This window comes from Panthera leo, chromosome A1 (genome assembly GCF_018350215.1).
Source record: "Panthera leo isolate Ple1 chromosome A1, P.leo_Ple1_pat1.1, whole genome shotgun sequence".
In the NCBI taxonomy this organism is placed as follows: Eukaryota; Metazoa; Chordata; class Mammalia; order Carnivora; family Felidae; genus Panthera; species Panthera leo.
Window position 1 is genome coordinate 8,620,001 of NC_056679.1, and position 26,866 is coordinate 8,646,866.

Below are 26,866 nucleotides of genomic sequence, written 5' to 3' on the forward strand. Positions count from 1 at the left end.
TATTTTTTTAGCCTCACATTGGGTTTTTCAGGGGAATTCAGAAATGCTGGAGGGAAACAGTAAGAATATTCACCTTGCTAGTGAAGGGCCAGAGACGAGGTAGGCTGGACCCAAGAAGCAAACAAACCCTCTGGTGTCATACTCCTCCCTGCTGGTCCTGCGTGGGCTGGCCCTGTACCCCTTGAACCTTTGCACATGATCCCCCACCCGACTGTACCCTTTCCTTCTTGCCGATTCTTCTGCATACTTCACATCTTAGCTCAAGAGTAACCTTCTTGGGAGAAGCCCTACCTCGTTCCTTCTTGGAGCTTCCAGAGAGCAAGCTTTCCTCAGGCCCCCAGCTGCCACTTGCTAGGCCATCTTGTCATTACTTATTTACATGTCCCGCTAATTGGCGGATTTCAGAAGGAGGATTTTGTCTTTTCACCTTGAAATCGGCACTAGCTGATATCATGCAAAGTACAGCGGAGCCACCCAGTAAATGTATGATGAATGAATGAAGGAAGGAATGCAGAGGACCTTTTAAGGAACGAATAGTTCAGAACATCAGGAAGGGCTGACACAGCCTGTGGAGTAAAACTGCAGAATACTAACATGAGGGCGATGTTTAATACTAAATAGACCGAGCTAGGGATTTTTATTTATATGTGGAAAATGTTAGCGCTTAAAAGCACAATTTTGTAGTTATCTCGAATTAATGTGAAAGCAAATTATTGGGTCGAATGAGACCAACAATCCAGACCATTTCTTTCATTTAGGCTCACCTCACTAAAACTGCCACGATAAATAAAACCCTTATGTCTGTTTGTATAATTTCCAAAATATAAAGTATTTTTCTCACCACCACTTACGTATTCACATTTTCTCAGTACCCAATAGGTCATGCGGTGTCTTGATTCCCCTGGAGAGCTGCTTGTTTTCTTCTCACAATCCATCACCTTCAGAGCTTTCCTCATTTTGTTTCTAACAGTGTGTAAAGTGATTTCTCATTACTCACTCAGGGCTTGCCTGTTTATTATGTAGGGAGAGGGAGGTGTTGGAGAACAAATAAGAAGGAGACAATAAGGAGAGGTTTCAAAATGTCAGGAATTCATCTAATCTCAAGGCTGATTTCATTTCCCACAGAGGAAGAACATAATTAGGAAGAACAACTAACTCATTTGCTCATAAATGTTTACTGAGTGGGCAGTTCTCCTACAATGCATTGTCTAGTGGGAAATATAAACAGGTAGAAGGTCTATAGTATAATAAAGTTGTAGCCACAGAGCATGATAGCAGCATCTAGAAACCTCTAGGTTGAGATCTAAAGGATAAGTTGGAGCAGAGCTATCTGGAGACAAAAGAATGAAGGAAGCTGCTTCAGAATTCCGCAAGAGACGTGACACTAGTCTGAATTAAGTCGCGGTAACTATGAGAAGGGAGGCGGACTAAATTTAAGAGAGCTACATGATTATGTTTCACAGGATTTGATGTTTTATTACATGTGAAGAAGTGAGAAAGAGGGAGGGGACAAGGATGAAATCAACATTTCTGGTTTAGGCAAAAAACATATTTACTGAGAGAAGGCAGGACTGGAAAGAAGTTTTGTTGGGTGACAAGGAGTTCGATTTTGGCTATATCGAGTGTCATGTGCATGGGAGATATCCAAAAAAAGACATTTATATATAGAATATATATGGAGTACAAATATATACATACATATATATATATACATATATATATATACATATATATGTATATATATATATATACGTACACATATACATACACACACACACACACACACACACACACACACACATACATATATATGGAGGACAAATAGTAGGAGTTCCATAAAAAGGAAACAAAGAAGTCAGAGGGGAGGGAATTAACAAAGTAATACTTCAAGAAATTTCCTAGAATTCATAGGATGACAATCTGCAGACTAAAAGAACCTACCAAGTGCCCAGTACAATTAATGCAAAACGACCCACACCAGGATCCATCAGTATGAAGTTGTACTGGGAAAAGGAAGAGGCACCAAGACCTTCCCGAGAGAACAAACAGATCACATACAAAAGGTTGGAACTAGAAAGGCATCCAGCTCCTCAGTAACAACCCTGCAAGCTGAAGGAGAAATGCATTCACAGTTCTGGGGAAGATGATTATCACATTAGAATTCTGCATTAAGCCAGTCATTTGTATGAAGAAATCTTTAGCCATGAATGATGTGAGATAATTTACCTCCTATGTACATTTCTCTGGAATCGAAAACAAAATGTGCTTTACCAGAATAAGGAAGCAGACCAAGAAAAAGGAAGACATGAGGTCCAGAAAAAAAGGGACCCAATGTAGGAAAGAGGCAAAGGAAGGGTGCCTGGGTGGCTCAGTTGGTTAAGTGTCCAACTTCAACTCAGGTCATAATCTCGCAGTTTGCAAGTTTGAGCCCCACATCAGGCTCTGTGCTGACAGCCTAAGACCTGGGGCCTGCTTCAGATTCTGTGTCTCCCTCTCTCTCTGCCCCTCCCCTACTCACACTTCTCTTTCTCTCTCTCTATCTTTCTCTCTCTTCTTCTCTCTCTCTCAAAAATAAATAAACATTAAAAAAAGATTTAGGAAAGAGGCAAAGGAATTTCCAGAATTATGACGAAGGGAGGTTTTAGGATGACAGTCCTGCAATAATCATAGAAATTACCAGCTAGAACAAAATGGGGAATTGAGGGCTCCAGGAAAATAAAATGAAACTTTTTACATAATTGTGAGAAGAGACTCATGCTCTGATAGAGAGTTTTGGTGGAGAATTAGCAAAATATATATGGAAATCTAAGTAAACAAAAACCAAGGCAGCTGTTAAATCCAGGAAAAACAAAAAGTCATACAAGTAAGAAAATCACTCAGTTGTGAATAATATTTATGTAATTGTAACAAGATGAACAGTAAATTTTGACTTAACCAAAAATTATGGTACAACTGTATTGATGAGGGAGGTAGTCTAGAAGCAAACCTATAAATATCAAAATTATTATTTTCTGTAATAGGAAGATATTACAATATTGTCTCAAATGTAAATATCAAGAAATGCCTGGCTGGCTCGGTAGGTAGAGCATGCAACTCTTGATCTCTGGCTTGTGAGTTTGAGCACCACATTGGGTGTAGAGATTACTGAAAAATAAAATCTTTTCAAAAATAAATATTAATTAATTAAAAAAAGAAATAGCAGTATAAACCTTTACTTAGGTATATGGCGATAACTACTAGCAAAAATAGCTGAAAAATTGAAAGTAACGAATATGAATTGGGCATATGGAGAGTGGGATACTGGGTTTTTTTTTAAAGCCTGTGAAATGTTCTTTTTGAAAGGCTCAGATGTTGAACTTTGTTTTTTTTTTAAATAGGTTAAAAAGAGGAGAAAGAAAAAATGAGAAAAAATTGAATTACTGGCCTGTGTTGTGGCTGAAGTTACAGTTGGTGACTATAAATTTGATGGCCCTATCTGTGTCATTATGTCTTCAGCTAGACTAGTGGAAGGTGACAGCTCAGTTAAGCTAGGGTTAGATTCTGGATACAGTTGTGACCATTGGTGGTTTCTGTGCTATTAGAGCAAGAGTGTGAAGGGGAGGATAGTAGAAGTGAAGGGCACTGGGATCAACTTTAGATTGGATAGGAAAGGAGGTTGAAGACAGAAAGAGCCTGCTAGCTGGGGGTAAAGGGATTCACAGTCTAGATTAGAGAAATGAACAGCTTGGAGTGGCAATAGAAAAGTGAGACGACTGGAGGGTAGAAGTGGGGTATGTGAATTTCAGAGGTGAAGTTCTGGTTGATGACAGGGTCCAGGGTGATACCCAGAGTTCCTGATCAAAGGCGCCTGGCAGGAGTATCGGATGTCAAAGGAATGAAAAACTGGGATGGCAGATGAGTCATGCAAGAGGTCGTTGACATTTCTAGGATGATGGCAGGACCTGGGGTAAGGAGGAAGCCCATACCTGGGGGTGAGTGAGAGACAGTAACCTTGCTGCAGATGACAACAGGGAACAGTGTTAGTGTTGACCAGGCAGAACTGTAGAACCTCAAAGGAAAAGGGCTTTAAAGTGAGTGTGGACGCTTCAAGTTCTGGTGGGATATTCAATAGTTTGAAGGGGACCTCCAAACTCAAAGATAAATTGGGTGAGGAGGGTAAGGACAAGGGGTGACCATTTGAGAAGTTTGCTCTGGGGAGAGATTGACCATGAAAGTGGAAGAGGGGCATTATTTACCAAAGGGTAAGGAGTTCCACACAGTGTGGACTGAGGGTCAGAGAAAGGAAGGTTGCATTACAGATAGAAAGGAGGTAAGGATTCACTGACCTCCACATTTAGAAAACAAATAGCTTGAGCCGTTCTCTGGTCTCCCAGCCCAAAACAGAAGATCTTCAGCCTCTTCGTCCTCCTGCCCTCTCCCCTGACTCCACTTTGAGCGTTCTCACCCTGGCCCCATCCTACTTCCTTTCAGACCCTCATAAGGGGTCCGATTCACCTGAATTCACCTGAATTCATTCCTAATTCATTCATTAGGAGTGGGGTAAAGTGAGACAATATACACAGAAGCAGCTGCAAGCTAGTTCCCGGTGTTTATTATTTTTTTAATAATCCTTTTAATGTTTACTTACTTTTCCGAGGTGGGGGGAAGGGGCAGAGAGAGAGTGAGACACAGAATCCCAAGCGGGCTCCAGGCTCTGAGCTGTCAGTGCAAGAGCTTGACGCAGGGCTCGAACCCACAGACCGGGAGATCGTGACCTGAGCTGAAGTCAGATGCTTAGCCGACTGAGCCATCCAACTAGGCGCCCCTAGTTCCCAGCATGCATAAATGCTAAAGATGTAGACGTTCAACAAAAGCATAACCTTTGTGACAGCTCACACCGCTCTCTTTCCCTGGAATAGTACCTGCTGCGTATTTGGTGTTTTCTAACGGATGAGCGAGAGCACGTCACGGGGGGGATATATTTTTTGACGCGTTCCTATCCAGATAACGTTTCTGTGCTTCATTCTCTTCAAACTCTGTGAATCTTCCCTTGAAATGTCCCCACATTCCATTTGTCTCGTAAGTGACATCACAATCCCCACTTCCTGGTTACATCATTCATTTTTTCCGCTTTACCTCCTTTCAGTGACGTTGGCACAATAACAATTACTTGCACTGTTGCCACATTCGCATTTCATTTTTCTTCTGGCTCCTCTCTGTCTTCCTTCCATGGCTTTTCATGTTCCTTGTCTGGGAGCGGGTCCATGGGGCCGGGAAAGGATCAGTCCCATCACCTCGGCTTTGACAGGTGCCTGGCGTAAGAATATTGGACAGATGGGGGATAAAGTCTATTGCTGTGTATATTTCTTTATCCTTTTTGTTTCTTTTCTGAATTATACTGAGATCTACTTGCATGCATGTTAAGAGCCTATAAAAAAGTTCCCTTTGTTTTTTTTGACATTTTTTGACATTTTTTAAAATTTATTTTATGAAACAAGTATATAGCATCCCGGTGACCATTAACTTAAATCTGATTTTTCCCCCATTCTGAAGTGCTCAGTCAGGACCCCGAATGACCCGCTGTCACTTGTCATTTCATTCTGTTTTTAGGATGACAGCCTCACCCTCAGAGCGATCCCATCATTCTCGATTGGGCAGCTTTCCTCATATTCTCACAGCTCCCAGGCACATGACCTCCGCCTCAAGTACCTGTAATGAACGGGGTGTTAGTCACTTTACCATGTCCAGTTCAGGGGCAAAACACGAAGTGGGTCTTCTCCTGGCAGTCGTCACACTCACTCGTGTCACTGTGGAAGGCCCTGTCCACATGAGAAACTGACCTTTTACACTATTCTTGTTTTTTTTTTTCTTTTGCTGAGCAACTGTGTATGGATTTCTAGGCAGAACCTTTCAACTTAAGACCTTTGTGATGTTTTTGGCTGCTTTATACATAGCGAAACACTTTAGGACTCTTTGAACTTCCAATAATTGCCTGCACTGGGGTGGATATTATCAGTAACAGAGTCTCGAATTAAAACTATGAACCTTTGGGGTGCCTCGATGGCTCAGTTGATTAAGTGTCTGACTTCGGCTGAGGTCATGATCTCACGGTTCATGGGTTCAAGCCCTGCATCAGGCTCCATGCTTACGGTGTGGAGCCTGCTTGGGATTCTCTCTCTCTCTCTCTCTCTCTCTCTCTCTGTTCTTCCCCAACTCACACTTTCTCTTTCAAAATAAATAAATAACTAAATTTTTTTAAAAACCTATGAACTTATGGGGCGCCACCGTGGCTCAGTTGGTACAATATCTGACTCTTGATCTTCGGGTCGTAAGTTCAAGCCCCACGTTGGGTGTGGATTCCACTTTAAAAAAAAAAAAGACTTTGAACTTATCCTCTGATACCAGTGAGGCTGGTATTTCTTCCCCCTCCCAGCCCCTTCTCCCTCCCACCCTAAAAGCTCCCCCAGTAGGGCTCTGAATTTTATACACATGCGTTCCTTTGTAGAGCTCTGAATCTCCACGTACAGAAGGTCCACACGGAGGTACATGAGTAGTTTTGACTAATTAAGAACCCATAAGGCATGAGCATGTGTATATATTTATGAAGGAGCTACTTTCTCTGACTGGCATTTTCAGGCTTTGTCTGGTTGCAACTCACAGAAACCTAATCAAACCGCCTTAGGTACAAAAGAATGCAAAAGGTCAGAAGGATTTTTGGATCGTGTAACTGAAAAGCCCAGGTGATATTGCTACCGTGAAGTAGGACTGTACCCAGGTCCTTAAATAGCGACATCGGGAATGTTCTTCGTCTCCAGTCTCTACTTTCCACTGGCTTGGCTGCTTTACAGAGGCCCTCCCTACGCAGAGACAGGGACAGTCAATGGCAGTTCAGGCTTACATCCCACCAGTTTACACATCCGTCAGAAAAGGAATTCTTTTCTAGTAATTCCAGCAAAATTTGTGAGAGAAGGCTCTCATTATCCCCACCTGGATTTTGTTTTTACTCTCCAACTAGGATGCTCTGTCCCACCGGCGTGATGCAGAGCTCTGATTGGGCAGGGCTGGTCACATGCCCACCTCCAGATCCAGGTGGGGTCAGCCCCCCCACCCCCCAAGACACATGAACCATGGGGAAGGAAAGGTTAGTTCGCCCAAGTGAGCACGGCTGCTGTTAAAAGAAGCTGAACAGGCCAAAGAGACGTCCGTGGAGGTGTGCCGTCTGCACTGGGGGGAAAGAAATAGGGGAGGCTGAGTGGGGTTTAAGGAAAGACAGCTATTCAAGAAGACTTGGGGAAATTAGTAAAATCTTCATAAATAAGTGATAGGGATTCAAGGGACTAATACAGACCAAGAAAGTAGTGCCTTTTTGGTGAGTAAAAAGAGTTTCCTCACTTACTCACTTGGTTAGACAAAGAGGCTGAATAACGGCCCCCAAATCATTGGAACTGCTGTGTGTTAACCCTCCATGACCACAGGGACTTTGCAGCTGTGTGCTTAAGTGAAGGGTCTTGAGATGGGGAGATCATCGTGAATTAGCGGGATGGACCCGGTGTAATCACAAGGGTCCCTGTACGAGAAAGGCAGGAGCAGTTAGAGGAGATGTGAGGACAAAAGCAAAGATCGGAGGGATGTGTCTCGACAGTGAACGAGGGGGCTACACGCCAAGGAACGCTAGAAGCTGAAAAAGGCAAGGAAACAGATTCTCCCCTGAAACTTCCAGAAGAAATCAGCCCAGCTGACACATTGATTTTAGCCCAGTGAGACCGACCTCATGCTTCTGGCCTCCCAGAATTGGAGCGCATTTGTGTTGTTTTTAAACCACTCGTTTGGGGTCCCTTGTCCTAGCAGCCACAGGGAATGATACAGAAGCCTTCAGCGAAGAGTGGTGAGCTGAATTTGAGGACGATCAGAAGCGGACCGGCCAGACCAAGGAGAAATGGAGCACGCCAGCCTAGGACAACAGCCTAGGTGAAGACACAGAATGTCACATGGATGCTGCACTGTCACCGCAGGGGCAGGTGGCTGAGGAAGCGGGACCCCGGAGGTTACACATCCCATGCCACAGAGTTGGGGCTTGCTACTGAAGTCCTTGGAAAGCTTTGGAAAGGCTTCAGAAGTAAAATCATGTGACCCATGAATGATTAAGAAAGGTCAGTCATCCTAGCACCCGTCAAGAAGGATGAGTTACGTAAACATGAAGAAGGTGAGACAGGACAGAGGAAGCACCTAGGAGCGTTTTCTAACTGGCCTAGTGAGAACTGAGCCGAGGCTAAAAGTGATAATGGGTACACAGCCAGATCGAGGAGCTGCTTTACAAGGCAGCAGGTAGTAGCTGATCAGATATGGAGGCAGAAAGAAGTCTCGCTGGCTTCTGGTTTCAGCGACCAGGGGAACAACCGGCCAGGAAAGAAAATACAGGAAGAAGGGTCATTTGAGAGGAAGAGGATCCGTTCCATTTGGGGCGTGGCGATCTGGTTGTCTCGTAGGCTATGCTCATGTCTAATTGGCAGTGAAAACCAGGTCTGGATCTCTGGAAGGATGTCTGGGCCCATCTGGTTTGGAAATGACAGAGTTGGTAGTCATCGGTGTGTGCCGCTTGGTGCGAGCATAGTGAGGGGCGGGAACAGCCAGAAGAGTGGACGGGAGGAAGCCGAAGCAGAAGCCTGGGACAGCTTTATTCAGGTGCAGGCAATGGGGGAAGGCACAGCGAAGGAGGGAGAGAGCGGCCAGAGGGACAGGAGGAAAACCATGAGACCACAACCCACTCTGCCATCTCTTCGTACTCAGAGTTCTCACAGAGTTATATGAAAGCATATCGTATACTTAGAAAACATTTAGGCTGAGGCTGGACTATAAGAAAACTGCAAAAAGTCCTGAAAGTCTTGACTGATTGCTGTAATTTTCCATGCCATCAAGAATTCCCAGAACCACCCAAGCATTTTCTAGGCAGCGTTGCATTCCTGGGGGAGGGACCGTGAAACCTTCCATCAAAGTTGTTCTTGTAGAATTGGTTGCACTGGGCTGGTTTCTCTCCTTAATCCTTTCATGGATCAGACAAATTATTTTCATTTGGTTTTGGTTTCACTCCTCTTATTGTTTCTTTCTTATTATAAAAGTAATAAGTGATCATCATGGAAAAATGAAAGTAATGCAGAAGCATAGTAAAATAAAAAGTAAAATTCCCTCCAATCCTACTGCTCGGAAGTAACCATTATGAACAACTTGGTGTCTTTCAAATCTGCTTACATAGTTAAAAACTATAGTACAGATAGCATTTTGTGTTATAAAAAATGGGATAATATTTGGGGCGCCTGGGTGGCTCATGGGTTAAGCGTCTGACTTCGGCTCAGATCATGATCTCACAGTTCATGAGTTCGAGCCCTGCATCGGGCTCTGTGCTGACAGCTCGGAGCCTGGAGCCTGCTTTGGATTCTGCATCTACCTCTCTCTCTGCCCTTCCCCCATTCACGCTCTGTCTCTGTCTCTCAAAACTGAGTAAAAGTTAAAAAAAGAATTTTTTTAATGGGATAGTACAATGCACAGTGTTCAACAACTAGCTTTTTTATTCATCATGGACATCTTCTGTGCCAGTACAATAGAGAGCTACTTCAGTCTTTTTAATGGCTACAGAAAACTACATAGAATAGATATAACATAATTTATTTAACCACTCCGCAGGGTGCATTTTGATTATTTACTCTCATTTATTATTGTGAATAACGTACAAAGTCTCTTTGTACCTAAGCCTTTCATACTTGTGGTGGCCTTCCAAAGAGAGATCTGTAGAGACAGCATTGCTAGGTCAAGTACATCAATATTTAAGTTTTTGATAGAAGCTGCCGAATTGCACTCCATGAAGGCTGAAAGGAAAATGTGGAAACGTGGAATAAATATTCATGTTGCGTTTTCTTTTAAAGCATCGTGTTTAATGCAGGCTTTGGGCCTCTAACGTGTCTCAGCTCCCATGAGTCTCAGTACCTTCCATATTTGTTGATGCCTAAAATCAGAGTGGTAGGAGGGATGAGAAGAATGGATGAGCCACACGTTGGATACTCTGAAGGGTGGGCCTGGCTTCCATGGAGTAAAGTGGTGGGTGCACTTTGGGGACCCCAGGCGGGAGGAGGCGGCATTGACTGAATGGCCACGCTGTCCAGGGATGAGTGTGGCCCTGTGGTTGAAGCTGATGACCTAGTGGGGAAGGTGGCCCGTCCACAAACAGAGAAGGACATCATATATTTCTGAGTATGATAAATGCTATGAAGAAGAATGAAGCCAGGGAACCGGAGAGTGGCAGGTGGCAGGAAGGCTATTTCACCTGTCGTGTCAGGCACGGCCTCTCTGAAGATTATCGGTTGTGCGGACTTGAATGAACGCATGAGTGAACCGTGCTCAAGGTCTTGGGGAAGCATGTTCTGGGCAGGAGGAACTCAAGCTAAAGAGCCCAGAAAGGGAGGAGGTGTGGCTTACTTGAGCACCCGCACAGCTGGTGGCCTAGTGTGGCTGGAGTGTGTAGACAGAGGGCACAATGGTGCCACGTGTGTATTAGGGTTCTCCAGAGAAACAGAACCGATAGGATATACATACCTGGACATGTAATACATTTTATAGAGACAGAGGGATCAAATATATAGAAAATATGTATATGTTGTATATATCTTCTACATTATATAATATATAACATAAATTATATAATGTGAAGTTCCGTCCTAGTTCCTTCGTAGTCAGCCTTTTGTTCTGCTCAGGCCTTTGGCAGCTTCTGTGAGACCTACTCACATTGGGGAGGGCAGTCTGCTTTACTCAAATCTACCAATTTAAATTTCATCTCATCTAGAAACACCCAGAATAATGTTTGACCAAATGTTTGGGCACCCCGTGGCCCAGTCAAGCTGACACATAAAGTTAGCTATCATAGTGTGCCTGTGAAGTAGCCAGGGGACAGATCATCTGGGGCTGTGCTGCTGCTCAGTATGGTGGCCAGTGGCCCATGAGCCATTGTTGAGAACTCAAATATGGCGGCCAGCTGTTGAAGTGATAACTGAATATGTTGGATTAAATCAAAGATGTTGTTACAATTAATTGCATTATACCTTTGACTTGTTAAATGTGGCCGCTAGGCAATTTTGAATGACACAAGTAGCTCATATTATAGTTCTCTTGGCTCGTGCTGCTCTGTAGGGCCTCAGGGATGTGACAAGGGGTCTGTAGTTCCCTATGAGTATCTTGGGCGGTGACTGGAGGGTTTCAAGATTGAGAATAACTTGTTCTGATTTAGACTTGAAGGAATTCATCTGCTCCTGTGGAAGAATAAGGTGTAGGGGAGCAGGAGTGGGAGCCACAGATCGGGTCGGAAGCTGTAGAAGGGGAAGAAGAATTGGTGGCTTTGGGCTCTGCAGAGGCAGCAGAAGGGAGGAAAGTGGGTGCTCCTGGGATGGACTCAGAGGAGAGCCCACAAGCTTTGCTGATGGGCCAAATGGACGCAGGGGGCAGACACAAATCAAGAGGACGCCTACTATTGGGACCTGAGCCCAGTGAGTGAATGATGGTGCCACCTACTGAGATGTGAAAGATGGGGCGGGGTATGTTAACTAAACGCCGTGAAGCGTATTGACAGTGAGAAGAAAAAAAAAAAAAAAGCAGGGGAGAAATACAAGAGAGAATTCAGCTTTTAGAAGGGTTCCATCAAGGAGACTAAAGGAGTCTTTCCAAAAGCGGTAAAGCAGAGGAGATGATGATAGGTCTGTGGGTGGAAAAACAGAAGGCTGAAGAGTAAGGACAGAGAGGCGGTGAGGCAGGTCCACTCGTGCAGGGAAAGTGAGAGCCCAGGCAGACCAGGAGAGAACGAAAGATGGGGAGGGTGGATCCAAATACCTGCCTCTCCCTCCAGACTCCTGGGATGATCTCTACCCACCATCATATATATATATATATATATATATATATATATATATATATATATATATATACACACACGTACCCATGCATGCTCACATACATACGAATAATCTGTCATAGTGCTTTTAAAACTGTAAAGGGGAAAATTGGCATATTTGAACATGCTAAAATTGAAAATCATAGTACAATGAAATATACTATAAATAAATTTTAAAAAGCGGAAGGCTGGGAAAATCTAATTTATATGGCAGGCCAAGAAAGGATTAATATCCAGAATAAATGAAGAGTTCTCAATACATCAGTAAGAAAAATAGGCAAAGGGTTTAATTAGGTCATTTTCAAGCAAAGAAATGCACGTGACCAATCGGAAAAGACGCTACGTGTCTGGAAAACATTAAGATGACTGAGACCCTGATATCAGTAGGGTGTGGGGCACGTAGAGAGAGTTGCCCTCATGCACTGTTGGTTGGGAGTGTAAATAGTGACTCTTCATGGAAGATGGTTGGACTGTGTCTAGCAATACAACAAACGAGCAGTCTCTTAATCCAGCAAAAGCACAAGACACTGGTACCTGTGTGCAAAGAAACAAGTAGAAGAATGCGTATTGTAGCACATTAGCTATTTTAATGGCTAAAACTTGCAAACTGTCTACATGTTCATCAACAGGAGGATGGGTAAATGAACTATGGTACATTTTTGCCTATTAATATGTGGCACTTAAAAAAGATCTATAAATACACTGATAGGAGAAAGATATTTAAAAATGTGGGTAGGTAAAACGAAATTGCAATATAGGATTCATTTAGCTAACCAATATCTGTATTTGTATTTGGGTAGACAGTATTTATAAATACCTAGAAAGAGGTCTGGAAGAAGAACCACCAAATGGCCATCAGCAGTTTACCTGCGGGAGAGGAGTGGCCTGTAGGCTTTGGGGAGTAGAAACTGGACGTATGCTCTCTATCTAAGGAGCCATCCCCAAGATTTACTTTTTTTCCCCCCCTTCAATAGGAAAACTCGCTTTTATTCTTTTCTTTTTAAGAGTAAATAATTTATTTGTTTAAATTCAAATTGGTTAACATACAATGTAGTAATGGTTTCAGGAGTAGAACCCAGTGATTCATCACTTACAACACCCAGTGCTCATCCCAACAAGTGTCCTCCTTAATGCCCATCATCCATTTGGCCAATCCTACACACCTCCCCTCCAGCAACCTTGTTTGTTCTCTGTCTTTGAGAGTCTCTTATGGTTTGCCTCCCTCTCCATTTTTATCTTGTTTTTCCTTCCCTTCCTCTATGTTCATCTGTTTTGTTTCTTAAATTCCACATAAGTGAAGTCATATGATATTTGTCTTTCTCTGACTGACTTATTTTGCTTAGCATAATACACTCTAGTTCCGTCCATATTGTTGCAAATGGCAAGATTTCAGTCTTTTTGATCACCGAGTAATATTCCATTGTGTGTGTGTGTATATATGCCCATACATATATGTGTGTGTGTATATGCGTGTATATATGTATATATATACACACGCACACACACACGCTTATACGCATATGCACACACACACACACACACACACACACACACACACACACACACCATATCACATCTTTATCCATTCATCAGTCAATGGACATTTGGGCTCTTTCCACAATCTGGCTACTGTTGATAGCACTGCTAAGAAGATTGGGGTGCTTGTGCCCCTTTGAATTAGCATTTTTGTATCCTTTGGATAAATACCTAGTAGTGCAATTGCTGAGTTGTAGGGTAGTTCTATTTTTAATATTTTGAGGACCCTCCATACTGTTTTCCAGAGTGGCTGCACCAGTTTGCATTTCCACCAACGGTGCAAAAGGGTTCCTCTTTCTCCGCATCCTCGCCAACATCTGTTGTTTCCTGAGTTGTTAATTTTAGCCGTTCTGACAGGTGAGAGGTAGTACCTAATTGTGGTTTTGATTTGTATTTCCCTGATGATGAATGACGTTGAGTCTCTTTTCATGTGTCAGTTGGCCATCTGGATGTCTTCTTTGGAAAAGTGCCTATTCATGTCTTCTACCCATTTCTTCACTGGATTATTTGTTTTGGGGTGGTGAGTTTGATAAGTTCTTTACAGATTTTGGATACTAACCCTTTAACTGACTTGTCATTTGCAAATATCTTCTCCTATTCCATTGGTTGCCTTTTAGTTTTATTGATTGTTTCCTTCACTGTGTAGAAGCTTTTTGTCTTGATGAGGTCCCAGGACTTCATTTTGCTTTCATTTCCCTTGCCTCGGAGACCTGTCTAGTAAGAAGTTGCTATGGCCGAGGTTAAAGAGGTTGCTGCCTGTGTTCTCCTCTAGAATTTTGATGGTTTCCTGTCTCACATTTAGGTCTTTCATCCATTCTGAATTTATTTTTGTGTATGATGTAAGAAAGAAAGTGGTCTAGTTTCATTCATCTGCATGTTGCTGTCCAGTCCTCCCAGCACCATTTGCTAAAGAGACTGTCTTTTTTCCATGGGATACTCTTTCTTGCTTTGTCAAAGATTAGTTGACCATACATTTGTGGGTCCATTTCTGGGTTCTCTATCCTGTTCCATTGATCTCTGTGTCTGTTGTTGTGCCAGTACCATACTATCTTGATGATTACAGCTTTGTAATACAGCTTGAAGTCCAGAATTGTGACGCTTCCAACTTTGATTTTCTTTTTCAGGATTGCTTTGGCAATTCGGGGCCTTTTATGTTCCATACAAATTTTAGAATTGTTTGGAGAGTGGAGAATGCTAGCTAGCTAGCTAGCTAGCTAGCTAGCTCTGTGGAGAATGCTGGTGTTATTTTGATAGAGACTGCATTGAATGTGTAGATTGCTTTGGATAGTATTGACATTTTAACAATATTTGTTCTATGAACATGGAATGTTTTTCCACTTCTTTGTGTCTTCTTCGATTTCCTTCATAAGCTTTCTATAGTTTTCAGCATACGGATCTTTTACCTCTTTGTTTAGGTTTATTCCTAGGTATCTTATGGTTTGGGCGCACTTATAAATGGGATCAATTCCTTAATTTCTCTTTCTGCTGCTTCATTATTGGTATATAGAAATGCAACCTATTTCTGTACATTGATTTTATATCTTGTGACTTTGCTGAATTCATCCAGCAGTATTCTGGTGGAAACTTTCGAGTTTTTCCATGTAGAGTATCACGTCATCTGTGAAGAGTGAAAGTTTGCCTTCTTTGCCAATTTATATGCCTTTTATTTCTTCTTCTTGTCTGATTGCTGAGGCTAGGACTTCTAATACCATGTTGCAAAACTGGTGAGAGTGGATCCCTGTCAGGTTCCTGATCTCAGGGGGAAAGCTCTCAGTTTTTCCTCATTGAGAATGATATTAGCTGTGGGTCTTTCTTATATGGTCTTTATGATGTTGAGGATGTTCCTCCTATCCCTCCTTTTTGAGGGTTTTTATTTAAAAAGGATGCTATGTTTTGTCAAATGCTTTTTCTGCATCTATTGAGAGGATCATGGTTCTTATCCTTTCTTGTATTAATGTGTATCGTGTTGATTGATTTGTGAATATTGAATGAGCCCTGCAGCCCTGGAATGAATCCCACTTGATCATGGTGAATAATTCTTTTAATGTACTGTTGAGAGTTTTTGCATCCAGGTACATCAGAGATAATGGCCTGTAATTCTCCTTTATAGGTGGGGTCTTTGGTTTTGGAATCAAGGTAATGCTGGCTTCATAGATGAGTTTGGAAGCTTTCCTTCCATTCGTATTTTTTGGAACAATTTGAAAAGAATAAGTGTTAACTCTTCCTTAAATGTCTGGGAAAATTCCCCCAGGAAGCTATCTGGCCAAAGACTCTTTGTTGGGAGGTTTTTGATAACTGATTCAATTTCTTTGCTGATTATGGGCCTGTTCAAATGTTTATTTCTTCCTGTTTCTGTTATGGTAATTTGTGAGTTTCTAGGTATTTGTCCATTTCTTCCAGATTGCCCAGTTTGTTAGCATATAATTTTTCATAGTATTCTCTTATATCTGTTTGTATTTCTGTGGTGTTGGTTGTGACCTCTGCTCTTTCATTTGTAATCTTATCTATTTGGGTCCTCTCTCTCTCTGTGTCTCTCACTGTGTGTGTGTGTGTGTGTGTGTGTGTGTGTCTGTCTGTCTCTGTCTCTCTCTCTCTCTTTTTTTTTTTTTTTTTTTTTTTTTTGCTATCCCAAGCTTGCTAAAGTGGAGGCAGGTCTAGGTACGTCCATGTCTGTGTTATTGCTCTAATCTACCATCCATTGTTCTTTGACTTTCTGGTGAAGGTGAGTGTCTGCGGCCAGCATACAAGGGGAACTGCACTGTGCTCCTGGACATAATTTGAGGAGCGTGCACCTGCTGTTCTTAGTTATTGCTCGCGCTCAGGCTATTCCATCCCGCTGGGGCCAGCTCTGACAACAGGTTCCAGGAAGGCTCAGCTGCAGCCGCGAGAGCTAAAAGGCTCTCTAGGTCACCTCTGTGGACCAGCTGCATGGAAATTAATTAGAGGCAGACCATGTCCCCCGTGGCTCGGGTCTCGGGGATGCTGAGGTCATTAGCAGTTGTGCTCAGCTGCAGCTTCCATCTCTGTCTTCTGAAAATTTGTTTTGGCAGGAAGAGGCGGGCAGACCGAGGTGGCCGCTAGGGACAGTACAACTTTAATTCCCAGATAGTTTGTCAGAGTCACTGGGGTGCAGTGACCTCCAGAGGCAGGGGCGTTTTTCATCCCATCAGAGACAGCAGTGTGCTTCTTCCCCTGACCACCACTACTAAATTCCCTGTGCTATAAACGAGCATCATCCCCGAAGCACAGGGGGTGGTGACCATAGCGACAAATCACCGAAATGTTATTTTGTTCCGTTTGCCTTTTGTTAAACCTCCCTTTCGACAAACGACTGGTGTTACTGTTTGAGTTGTAACTTGCTCTTTTTCTTTTTTTTCTCCTTTTAAACTCTGATTAGGATCCAAGAAAGAAGTACAAAAAGATCAAGATGCTAATAAACCGGCTGTTTCGTCTCCTAAGAGAACAGTGGCTGCAACCACCAAGCTTCATTCACCAGGTATTTAAGAAGCGCGAAGGGTGTTCATTCAGGGAGTAGGCTTGAACTTGTCATTCATTTTGTTCAAATGTCGTTGATGAGCAGTGCCCCTGTGATACGCGTGATTGTACACCGATGTGTTCTGACTCTAGACGAAATGAACCAGCCGTTGGCATCATTTTATGTTAAAAAATGAAATGTTATCAGGCTTTGAAGAGGTAGAGTCTTCTCTGCGTAGAAGTAATTTATAATTGACACAGCCTTTGAAGATCTGACCTCAAGAGACAATAATAGCTTCTAAAAAGAGAAAGATAGAAAACCAACAGCCATCAAATACTTGCAATTTTGTCAATGAGGAAGACATTTATTTACCTTCAGATATGAAGAAACGAGGTAACATCACTTGAGAGTCGAAAGCCATTTATCATGGAAGTTGATACGGTAGGCATTAACCCCTTTGTAGAACAGAATGGAGTGTAACCTCACAAGATTTTCTGTAAGCACAAAAATTGTAGCAGTCATAGGAGTTACTGTTTGAGTTCTTACTGTAAACCGGGGTACCAGGTACTGTCCTAACCTCTTTAAATGTATTAATTTATTTAAATGCCTGCAATGACTGTGAAACAGGCACCTATTGAACAGTCAAAGAACATTTATTAGATGCATGTGAGATGCTGTGAAATCTAGCTTTAGACTGCTTACAAAGCACACATCTAAATGTAAGAATACTAAAAGGTTGAACATGAAAGGAAATATTTATACGAAATAAATAGGAAACAAAAGGAAATTTGTGGTGTTACCGTAATACTAATAAATGGGAAAACACACATTTGTAAAGCAAACATTTTGATACATTTTGACACGTATGCACACGAGAGACCATCACCACAATCCAGATAGCAAATATGTCCACCATCCCGGTGCCCCTTGGGAATCCTAACCCCCTAAGCCCTCTGCACCCCACCCCAGTCCCCGTTCTGTCCCTATATAGATGAGTTTGCATTTTCTAAAACTTTCTATAAATGGAATCATGTCGTTTGTCTACTTTTCTCTGGCTGCTTTTACTCAGCTTGATTACTTTGAGTAAAGTTCCAGTGCGTGGATACCACGGTTGATCCATTACCTATCCATGCATCTTTGGGCTTTTCCTCAAAGGATTTGGCTCTTGTAAACAAAACTGCTATGCATGTTGGTACAAGTCTTGGTATGGACCTCTGCTTCTGATTTTCTTGGGAAGTATCTAGGAGTGGAATGCCTGAGTCATACGGTAGTTATTTGTTTAACCTTCTAAAAATGTTAAAAGGCTTTCCAAACTGTTTTTCGAGGTGGTCGTACCGTTTTATATTCCCAGTGGTAGTGTGTGCGAGAGACCCAGTTCCTTCACATTTTTTTTTTTTTTTTGCCAATAGGTGGTATGGCCATTTTTTTAAATCATAGACACTGTAATAGGTGTATAATGGTATCTTGTGTAGATTTAAAGTTTATTTATTTATTTTGAGAGGCGGGGAGGGGCAGAGAGAGAGAGAGAGGGAGAGAGAGAATCCCAAGCAGTGTCTGCACTGTCAGCACAGAGCCCAGTGCAGGGCTTGATCTCATGAACCACAAGATCATAACCTGAGCTGAAATCAGGAGTCAGACTCAACTGACTGAGTTACCCAGGCACCCCGTATCTTACGCGGTTTTAATCTGCATTTCCCTAATAACGAATGATGTTATGATGTGGAGCATCTTTTTATGTTTATTTGACATCTGTACATACTCTTCGGTAAAATATTCAAAAATTTATAGTTTTTATTGGTTTTTCATCTTACTGAATTTTGAAGGGTTTTATATGTATATATGTGTATACGTATACATTCCCCCCACAATCTGTGACTTATTTTGCGTCCTCCCAGAAGAGCTTTTGAAAAATACACATTCTTAAGTTTCCCGAAGTCCAATTTTTTCTTTTATGGACTATGCTTTTGGGGTTATCTTAAAAAAATCTTTGCATCACCCTAGACCACGAAGATTTTCTCCTACATTTTCTTCTGAAAGGTTTAGAGTTCTAGGCTTTATATTTAAGCCTGTGATCCATTTGCGTTAGCTTTCGTACACTGTGTGAGGGAGGTGTGGCTTCACTTTTTTTTTTTGCAGAGTAACATGCAACAAATTTCTACTCTGATCTTTATGATTTATTTTACTCTGTTTATGTGGGGTTTAACTAGCTAATATCATTAGTTTAAAATCTTTCTTCTTTTTAGGGGTGCCTGGATGGCTCAGTCAGTTAGGCGTCCGACTCCGGCTCAGGTCACGATCTTACGGTTCGTGAGTTCGAGCCCCGCATTGGGCTCTGAGTTGCCAGCTCAGAGCCTGGAGCCTGTTTCAGATTCTGTCTCCCTCTCTTTCTGCCCCTCTCCTGTTCACGCTCTCTGTCTCAAAAATAAATAAACATTGAAAAAATTTAATATAAAAAAATAAAAAATAAAATCTTTCTTTGTTTTCTAATGTGTGTATTTAGTACAATAAATTTCCCTTTATGCATTGCTTCAGTTATAGTGCACAAATTTTGATGTGCTGGGTTTCATCTTCATTGGGTTCAAACTATTTTTAAATTTCCTTTTGTGACTTCTTCTTAACGCATGATTATTTTGAAGTGTGTTTGCAGATATCTGGGACTTTCCAGATCTCTCTGATTTGACTTCTAATTTAATCCCATCGTGGTTGGAGAATATAATTTGGATTATCTGGATCCTTCTAAATGAACTGAGACGTGTTTTATGACTCACAACAAGGTCTGTCTCGCTAAATGACTCACACACACTTGAGAAAATGTCTAGTCCACCGTATCTGTGTGAAGCATTCTACAGATGTCATGGGTCAAGTTGGCTGATAGCATAATTCAAGTATTCTATATCCTTACTGATTTTCTGTCTACATGTTCTCTTCGGAATTGAGAGAAGGCTGTTGAAATCTCAGAGTATAATTGTGGACTTGTCCATTTCTCCTTTCGGTTCTATCATTATTTGCTTCCTGCATTTTGAAGCTCTGCTATTAGGTACTTAAACCTTTAGGGCCATTTATCATTTTGATGAATTGCCCACTTTATTATTAGGAAATGACCCTGTTTATTCCTGGTAATATGCTTTTCCCTGAAATCCACTTTATTAAGTATTAGTTGTCCCACTCCAGCCTTCCATTAGTTCAACATGGTTGTACCTCCTTGCACACTTCTCCCTGTCACCTGGTGTCTCTCTATTTTTAAGTGGGTTTCTTACAGGCAGCATATAATTGGCTCTTGTATTTTTCTCTAATCTGAAAGCTTTGCCTTTGATGGACATTTAATGTTACGGATTTGATTGGGATTAACTCTGCCGTCTGCCTATTATTTCCTAGCCATCTCACATATTGTTTTTTCGTTTTTTCCCTATTTTGCTGCCTTCTTTTATATTAATTAATTTTTTATTATTCCATTCGTCCCCTTTATTGATGTCTTAGAGATCTGTATCTTATTGGGTTATTTTAGTGGTTGCTTTAGGGTTCCTAGTTTTTGTCTTTAACTTTTCACATTCTGCCTTGAGGCAATGTCATGTCGCTTCACATATAATGCAGTTGATCCTTGAACAACATGGGTTAGAACTGTGCAGGTCCCCTTACACACGAATTTTCTTCGGTAGATACAGTACAGTATTATAAGTATATTTCCTCTTCCTTATCATTTTCTTAATGACATTTTCTTTTCTCTAGCTTACTGTATCGTAAGACTACAATGTTGGATACATACAGCACACAAACTATGTGTTAATCAGTTGACTGTGACATCAGAAAGGCTTCCAGTCAACAGTAGGCTCTCAGTAGTTAAGTTTGGAGGGGGGGGGAGTCAAAAGTTATATGTGGATTTTCAACTGCACAGGGGGCTGTTACCCCTCACCCCTGCATTGTTCAAGGCTGAACTATGTAAGAATCTCCCAACTGTATACTTACGTCCCTCTCCTGACATGTGTGCTCCTGTATTCCAACACTTTCCTTCCACGTGTGTCCTAAACCAGCACTGCACTGTTCCTGTTGACTGTCGATGCTGTTTTCTTTCTAGGAGATTTAAATAAGAAAAAAGTCTTTTAGACTTATCCCTGTAGTTGCCATTCTCTCTGCAGACCCAGATTCCCAGCTGGTCCCATTGTTCTTCTACCTAAAGGATTTTCTCTGACCTTCTTGGTGGCAGAGCTTTTCTGGTGGTGGAATCTTTCTGTGTTTGTGTACCTTCATTTTTCATAGATACTTCTATTGTGTTCAGAATTCAAGTTGGCATTTTCCCCCCTCTGAAGTATTTAAAGATGTCTTTCCACGGCTCTCCTTATCTTTGTTTCTCTGTACATAAGGCATCTTCTCTGGCTGTTTGAGAGCTGTTCTCTTCAGCACCGGTTGTGAGCAACATGATTACGCTATACCTTGGTGTCCTTCCCTTCATGGTTTTTGCACTTGAGGTTTGCTGTGAATCTTAGATCTGTGGGTGTACAGTTTTCATACGGTTTGAAAGTGGGTTGCCTATCATTTCCTCAGACACGTTCAGGCCTGACCCCTCCTCTTCAGGGACTCCAACTGTATACACATCAGGCCACTTGAAGTTGATTCACAGCTCCTGTCCAAACGGATAACATTGTTTGTTTCTTTCACTCTTTTTTTTCTGAGTGTTTCATTTTGGATAGTTTCTCTTACTAATTTTCCTTTCCTTTTTCTTTCTTTCTTTTTTTTTTTTTTTTAAATAGCACCCATTTGTTTGTTCTACTGGTCACAGTTCTGTAGGTTAGACGTCCAGGTGTGGCTTCCGTGGGTTCTCCGTTCAAAGTATCACAAGGCTGAAATCATATGTCAGCGGGGCTCAGTTCTTGACCGGAGGCTCTGGAGGAAAAAGCCACTTTCAAATGCATTCAGGTTGTCGGTAGAACCAGTTCACTGTAGTTATAAGACTGAGGTTCCTGTTTAGAGTCGGGGACCACTTTCAGCTCGTAGGGCCCCTGACAGCCATCAGTGTACTTTCTGTTTTATGGGTTTGCTTATTCTGGACAGTTCATATAAATGGAATCGTACAACATGTGTGTGACCTTTTGTATTGGCTTCTTTGACTTTGCATAAATGTTTTTGAGGCTCATTCATGTTAAAGCATGAGGCAGTATTTTATTCTTAGTTTCGGCTGAATAATATTCCATTACATGGATATATCACATTCGATAATTTACATTCATCAATTGATGGACATTTGGGTTGTATCCAGGGTTGGGGCTGCTGTGATAATGCTGCTATGAACATTCATGTTACAATCTTTCCTTATGTCATGTCTAAATCTACTCTTAATCCCATTCTGTGTATTTTTTGTCTTCAGACATTTGAGTTTCCAATCTCAAGAATTTTTATTTAGGCCTTTTTTTTCCTAAATCGCTTTGTTTCTACTTGACATATTCAGTCGTTCCACTCGCTTCTTGAACATATGGAATGCAGTCACAAATAACTGTTAATCATCTGCATCATTTCTTGTGGGCCTCACTTCATTGCGTTTCTCCTCCTTATGGGTTATATGTCCCTGCTTATTTCCGTGCCTGAGAGTTTTTTTAGATGCCAGACATTGTAAATTTTTCCTTGTTGGGTAGTGGATTTTTAATTCCTATGAATATTCTTAAGCTTTGTTCTTAAATAAAAGTATGTTACTTGCAAAGAGTTCAGTTATTTTGGGGCTTGGTTGTTGTCTTCGTTATGCCGGTCCCAACTAGTGATCAGTCCAGAGCTAATTTTACCGTATTACAGCCAAGACCCTTTTGGGTATACTATCCATTGCCCCCTGAATTACAAGGTTTTCCATTCTGGCTGATGGGAACAGGAACAAATTCTGAGCCTCCGTGAGCTCTGAGGACTCGTTTCCTGCAGTCATTTGGGGAATTCTTTCCCTGGTCTTGGACCCTCTCTTCCCAGGCATGCAATGATCAGAACTTGGCCAAAGACTCGAGGGGACCCTCTGCGCGTGTCCAGAGTGCTCTCTCTGTGGAGTGACGTTCTCTCTGCTAAATCTGCCTTGTGACCTCTGAGCCCTCAGCTCCCTGAACCCCCAGCTCCGTTCTCTCAACTTGGGGTAACCACCAGGCCCCACATGGGCTCCCTGACTCATACCACAGCCTGGAAAGTCATTCCAGGAAATAGGCTGAGGCAATTATAGGGATCACCTCCTTTGCTTTCTGGCTCAGGATCCCCGTACTTCATTGCCTAATGTTGACGTCTTAAAAACCATTGTCTTATATATTTGGGCTGAGTTTTTTGGGTTTGTTTTAGATCAGAAGGTAAGTCTGATCCTTCTCACTCCATCTTGGCCGAAAGTAGTTACATTTTTGAATATCAAAATTTAGCAATTGCTATAGTACTATTAAACCATGATTTTTTCACCCTTGGAGAAAGAAGTTCAGGTTTACCTTGCTACCTATACCTCTTATAAGTACTAAGAAATTTCCCGAAGATGAGAATATTTTTATGTCACTCTTTATTTTGTCTAGAAGAAGGGATTATAGTAACAAATTTTTATAGTTGGCTTTAGAAACCCTGATTATAACTTCTGGGGATTTTTTTGTTGTTGTTCACTTATCCATCAATATAGAAAAGAATCCACTCCTTCCTTGGAATGGGAGATGGAAACCTCTCCTTTCTAGAGCATAGCAGGTCGGTACCCAGTTTAGTAATTCCTGCCCTCACCCGTGCTCAGGACTGGCTCGAAGGAAATGTCCTACCACCCTCCTGTCATTTGTTCTTCACCTTCCCCGTCCTTAGCCAACCTCAGGCCAGCAAGTGCCAGGACTAAGTCGGAAAATACTGTGTTATGTGGCAGAATTTTCTGGAATAAATTTAGATCTGCTTCAGGAACATAATGCCTATCCAAGACCACAAAGAACTGGGCAGATGTGCTACCTAGGGGGTCCTGCTGGTGCCAGTGTGCAAGAAACAGATTTCCTTTCTGCTAGGATGTTGGCCAAACTCATGAAGTGCTTTTCCCTAAGTCAGAAGGCTATCTATCTAAGCTGTGTCCTGTCCTTCTTATTTACAGGGATTAAGGCCATGGGCCTTCTCTGATGTTGTAAATACACAGATTCCACTGCTGTACTGTTTATCACGTCAGTTAAGCTTCCAGCTTTAAAATTAAACCAAGCTTTTCCATCCATTAGAATCCTCTAGATAGTGAGCGGATGGCTGCGGATGAATTTTTAATATTCTCTTTCCATTTTTAAGGGCTGCATTCTCCCCAGTGCTCTGCCTTTGCACGCAAGCGGCTTGCATTCACCTTTGTGAGAATAGAAGGTTACTGGCTTTTTCCCCTGAGCTGCCAGATGTCACTGGGATGATCACAGATTCTGTCCGGCCCTTAGGTGGCTGAAAAGAAATTGTGATTGGGGCAAGATTATGATAATGGGAGAGTGTTCTGGGTTTAGAATGTGCCCCAAACCTGTGAGATCTGTCAGAGATGCTGTGGAGTGGGCCAGTGGCTTGCTGAAGTGGTAGGAGGCCTGGACAAGGACTCAGAAGCTTGAAATCCAGGCTGGGCCCCTGGACAATGGATTGCCTCACGTCACAGACGGGGCCTCATTCCTTTGCCCTCCCCGCTGGACTTTGCCTATGTCCCTCACAGAGTAGGTGCTCAGTAAAAGCTGTCAGACATTTTGGATCCCCACAAAACATACGACACGAAGTGTACATGTGAAATCATCTCTCTCTATAGGTCGTGGCAAGACACTGGTCTAGGTATTTCTGTTCACAGACTTCGTATGGAAGAGTGGCCTTGGGGATAAGGCTCACTAACAGTTGGGAAGTGTATAAGGGGCACTCCTTAAAAGACTGGTTATTGCTACTCTCTTTTCCACTTCATTTAAAGACTCCAAAACCATCAATAAGCCTCATTTGAAAGTCTTTATTCATTAACCAGCTTCCTAGTTCAATGGAGTAGAAATCGGAAGGCTATGGTAGGAGACAGATTTTGGGGGAAAGAGGCCGAACACACCTACGAGGCTCCGCCTGACTGCGGAGAGAGGCCAGTGGCATATCTGCCTGCTTGGAAGCTCCGACCACCGTAGAAGCTATATATAAATACTGCAAGGAGTAGGGAAGGAGGTGATAACAAAGCCTTCCGGCACCTGGAGGTGTCCTCAGGGGACATGGCATGCCCCCCCTCCCCCATTTAAAGCATTTCTCCGGCTCCTCCAGAAAAACACGGGTGTAAGAGGTCAGAAGTGAGGCACCTCAGCACACCTCCTGTCAGTGCCAAGCGTGTTCTCCATGAGCAACACGTGATCGCTGCCTTCCGGAAGTTTTCCCTCATGCTCCCTTACCCCCTTACTTCCTAAGCCGATTGGTATTCTAGCTCCATTACGTGCTGGCTTTTAGAAGAAGATAGTAGAAGCAAACAGAACCCTCAGTCGTTTTTCTTTTGTTTTTTGTTTTTTGTTTTTTTGCGAGACAGGCGACGCTGGCTGCGTGCAGTCATTTCATTTCGACATAAGCTCTCCGTCTCCAAGATGGTAGATGAGCCCGTGCGGCTGTCCTCACGCACGGTCCTGGGGACGGTGTGACACGTGGGTGGACGGGAAAGTACGCGACAGAACAATACTTCAGGGAGCTAACTATCGACATACTTAATAGAAACTACAGCCCAAGAAACGATACTGGTTTTTGTTGGGTGCCAGATGGACAGCTGACCAAGAATCCCAAAGGAAGATTGGTTCCATAAGGTAGTTGGGCGTCTGAAAGCCACAGATTTCACACTTGTGTGTTGATCCCAGGTGCTGATGTTCTTAGGGGGACCTCTGTCTGGGCTCAGAACATCAGTTTGGTGGTCCCATGAAACACTGGAGGGTTTTAGAAAATCAACCAGCCACACGTGGGGCGCCTGGGTGGCTCAGTCAGCTGAGCGTCTGACTTCGACTCGGGTCGTGATCTCACAGTTCATGAGTTTGAGCCCCGCATCCAGCTCTGTGCTGACAGCTCAGAGTCTGGAGCCTGCTTCGGATTCTGTGTCTCCCTCTCCCTCTGCCCCTCCCCTGCTCACTCTCTGTCTATCTGTCTCTCAAAAATAAATAAACACGAAAACAATTTTTTTCAATAAAATCACCGTCCACACCAATAAAATGGTAAACAGTCATCATGAAAAAAATCTACCCTGGGTCTTAGGCTGTGTCTTAGAGTTTAATTCAGGCAGCAGTAAAACCTCCCACGTGTTGTTAGTAATTATTTTTCTTTTGTTATCAGTACTGAGAATGTTAGGATTAAGCACATGTTAAGATTGATGTGCCTCCAACAAGCAAGTGACTTTTCTGGATTATTCTGTACAGCACTGTCATAAAGACTGTTTTAAGGGAGCATTAATTTCACGTTCTACTACTCCATTAAGCCATAATAGTCTAAGATGTATGTGAGGTTGCATTGTGATCTCAGATGATTTCTTAAGGGGAAGATTTCATTAAAATTAGCGTGGTTACCGTTACATCAACAATCAGAAGCATTTAGATCAGTTAACCGTCTTTTCCCCTTGAAAGATGAGGCCACTTGGGTGTTCAGTAGAGTAAGCCTGTTACCTGCTGTGCCTCAGTGTAGTGGGGACTGAGGAGACGACCGTTTTCTGATGTGTCTTCTGTGTTACTCCCTGATATTTTGGAGGGGAGGGGGGAGACGAAAGAACTTTTGAAATGTTGAAGCTTATTCACGATTGTGTGCTCAGGGTCTGTGTCACGTTCTCTCCCCGAGCAGAGGGAAGAATGTGCTTAGGGGACCCAGGCCCACCGTCCACCACTGCCATGCTGGTCTGCAGCTCACCCAGGAAGCATGGGGGTTCTGAGGAAGACACCCGCTTACCCTTGGGTCTAGACCATGATGCAGTGCCTGTCTCTGAGCCCTTCCCTGGAGCCTTGCCTTTACTCCCCGAAGCGTCAACCTAATAGTTATTG

The 26,866-nt window shown here is 42.6% G+C and overlaps 1 protein-coding gene across 1 annotated transcript in view; it reads left to right on the forward strand.

Annotated features, from left to right (window-relative positions):
- MTUS2 (microtubule associated scaffold protein 2) overlaps nucleotides 1-26,866 on the forward strand; it is a 565,789-nt gene that overhangs the window by 404,794 nt on the left and 134,129 nt on the right. Inside the window, 1 exon segment of the mRNA XM_042941853.1 lies at nucleotides 16,842-16,940. Coding sequence (XP_042797787.1) covers nucleotides 16,842-16,940 — 99 coding nt within the window.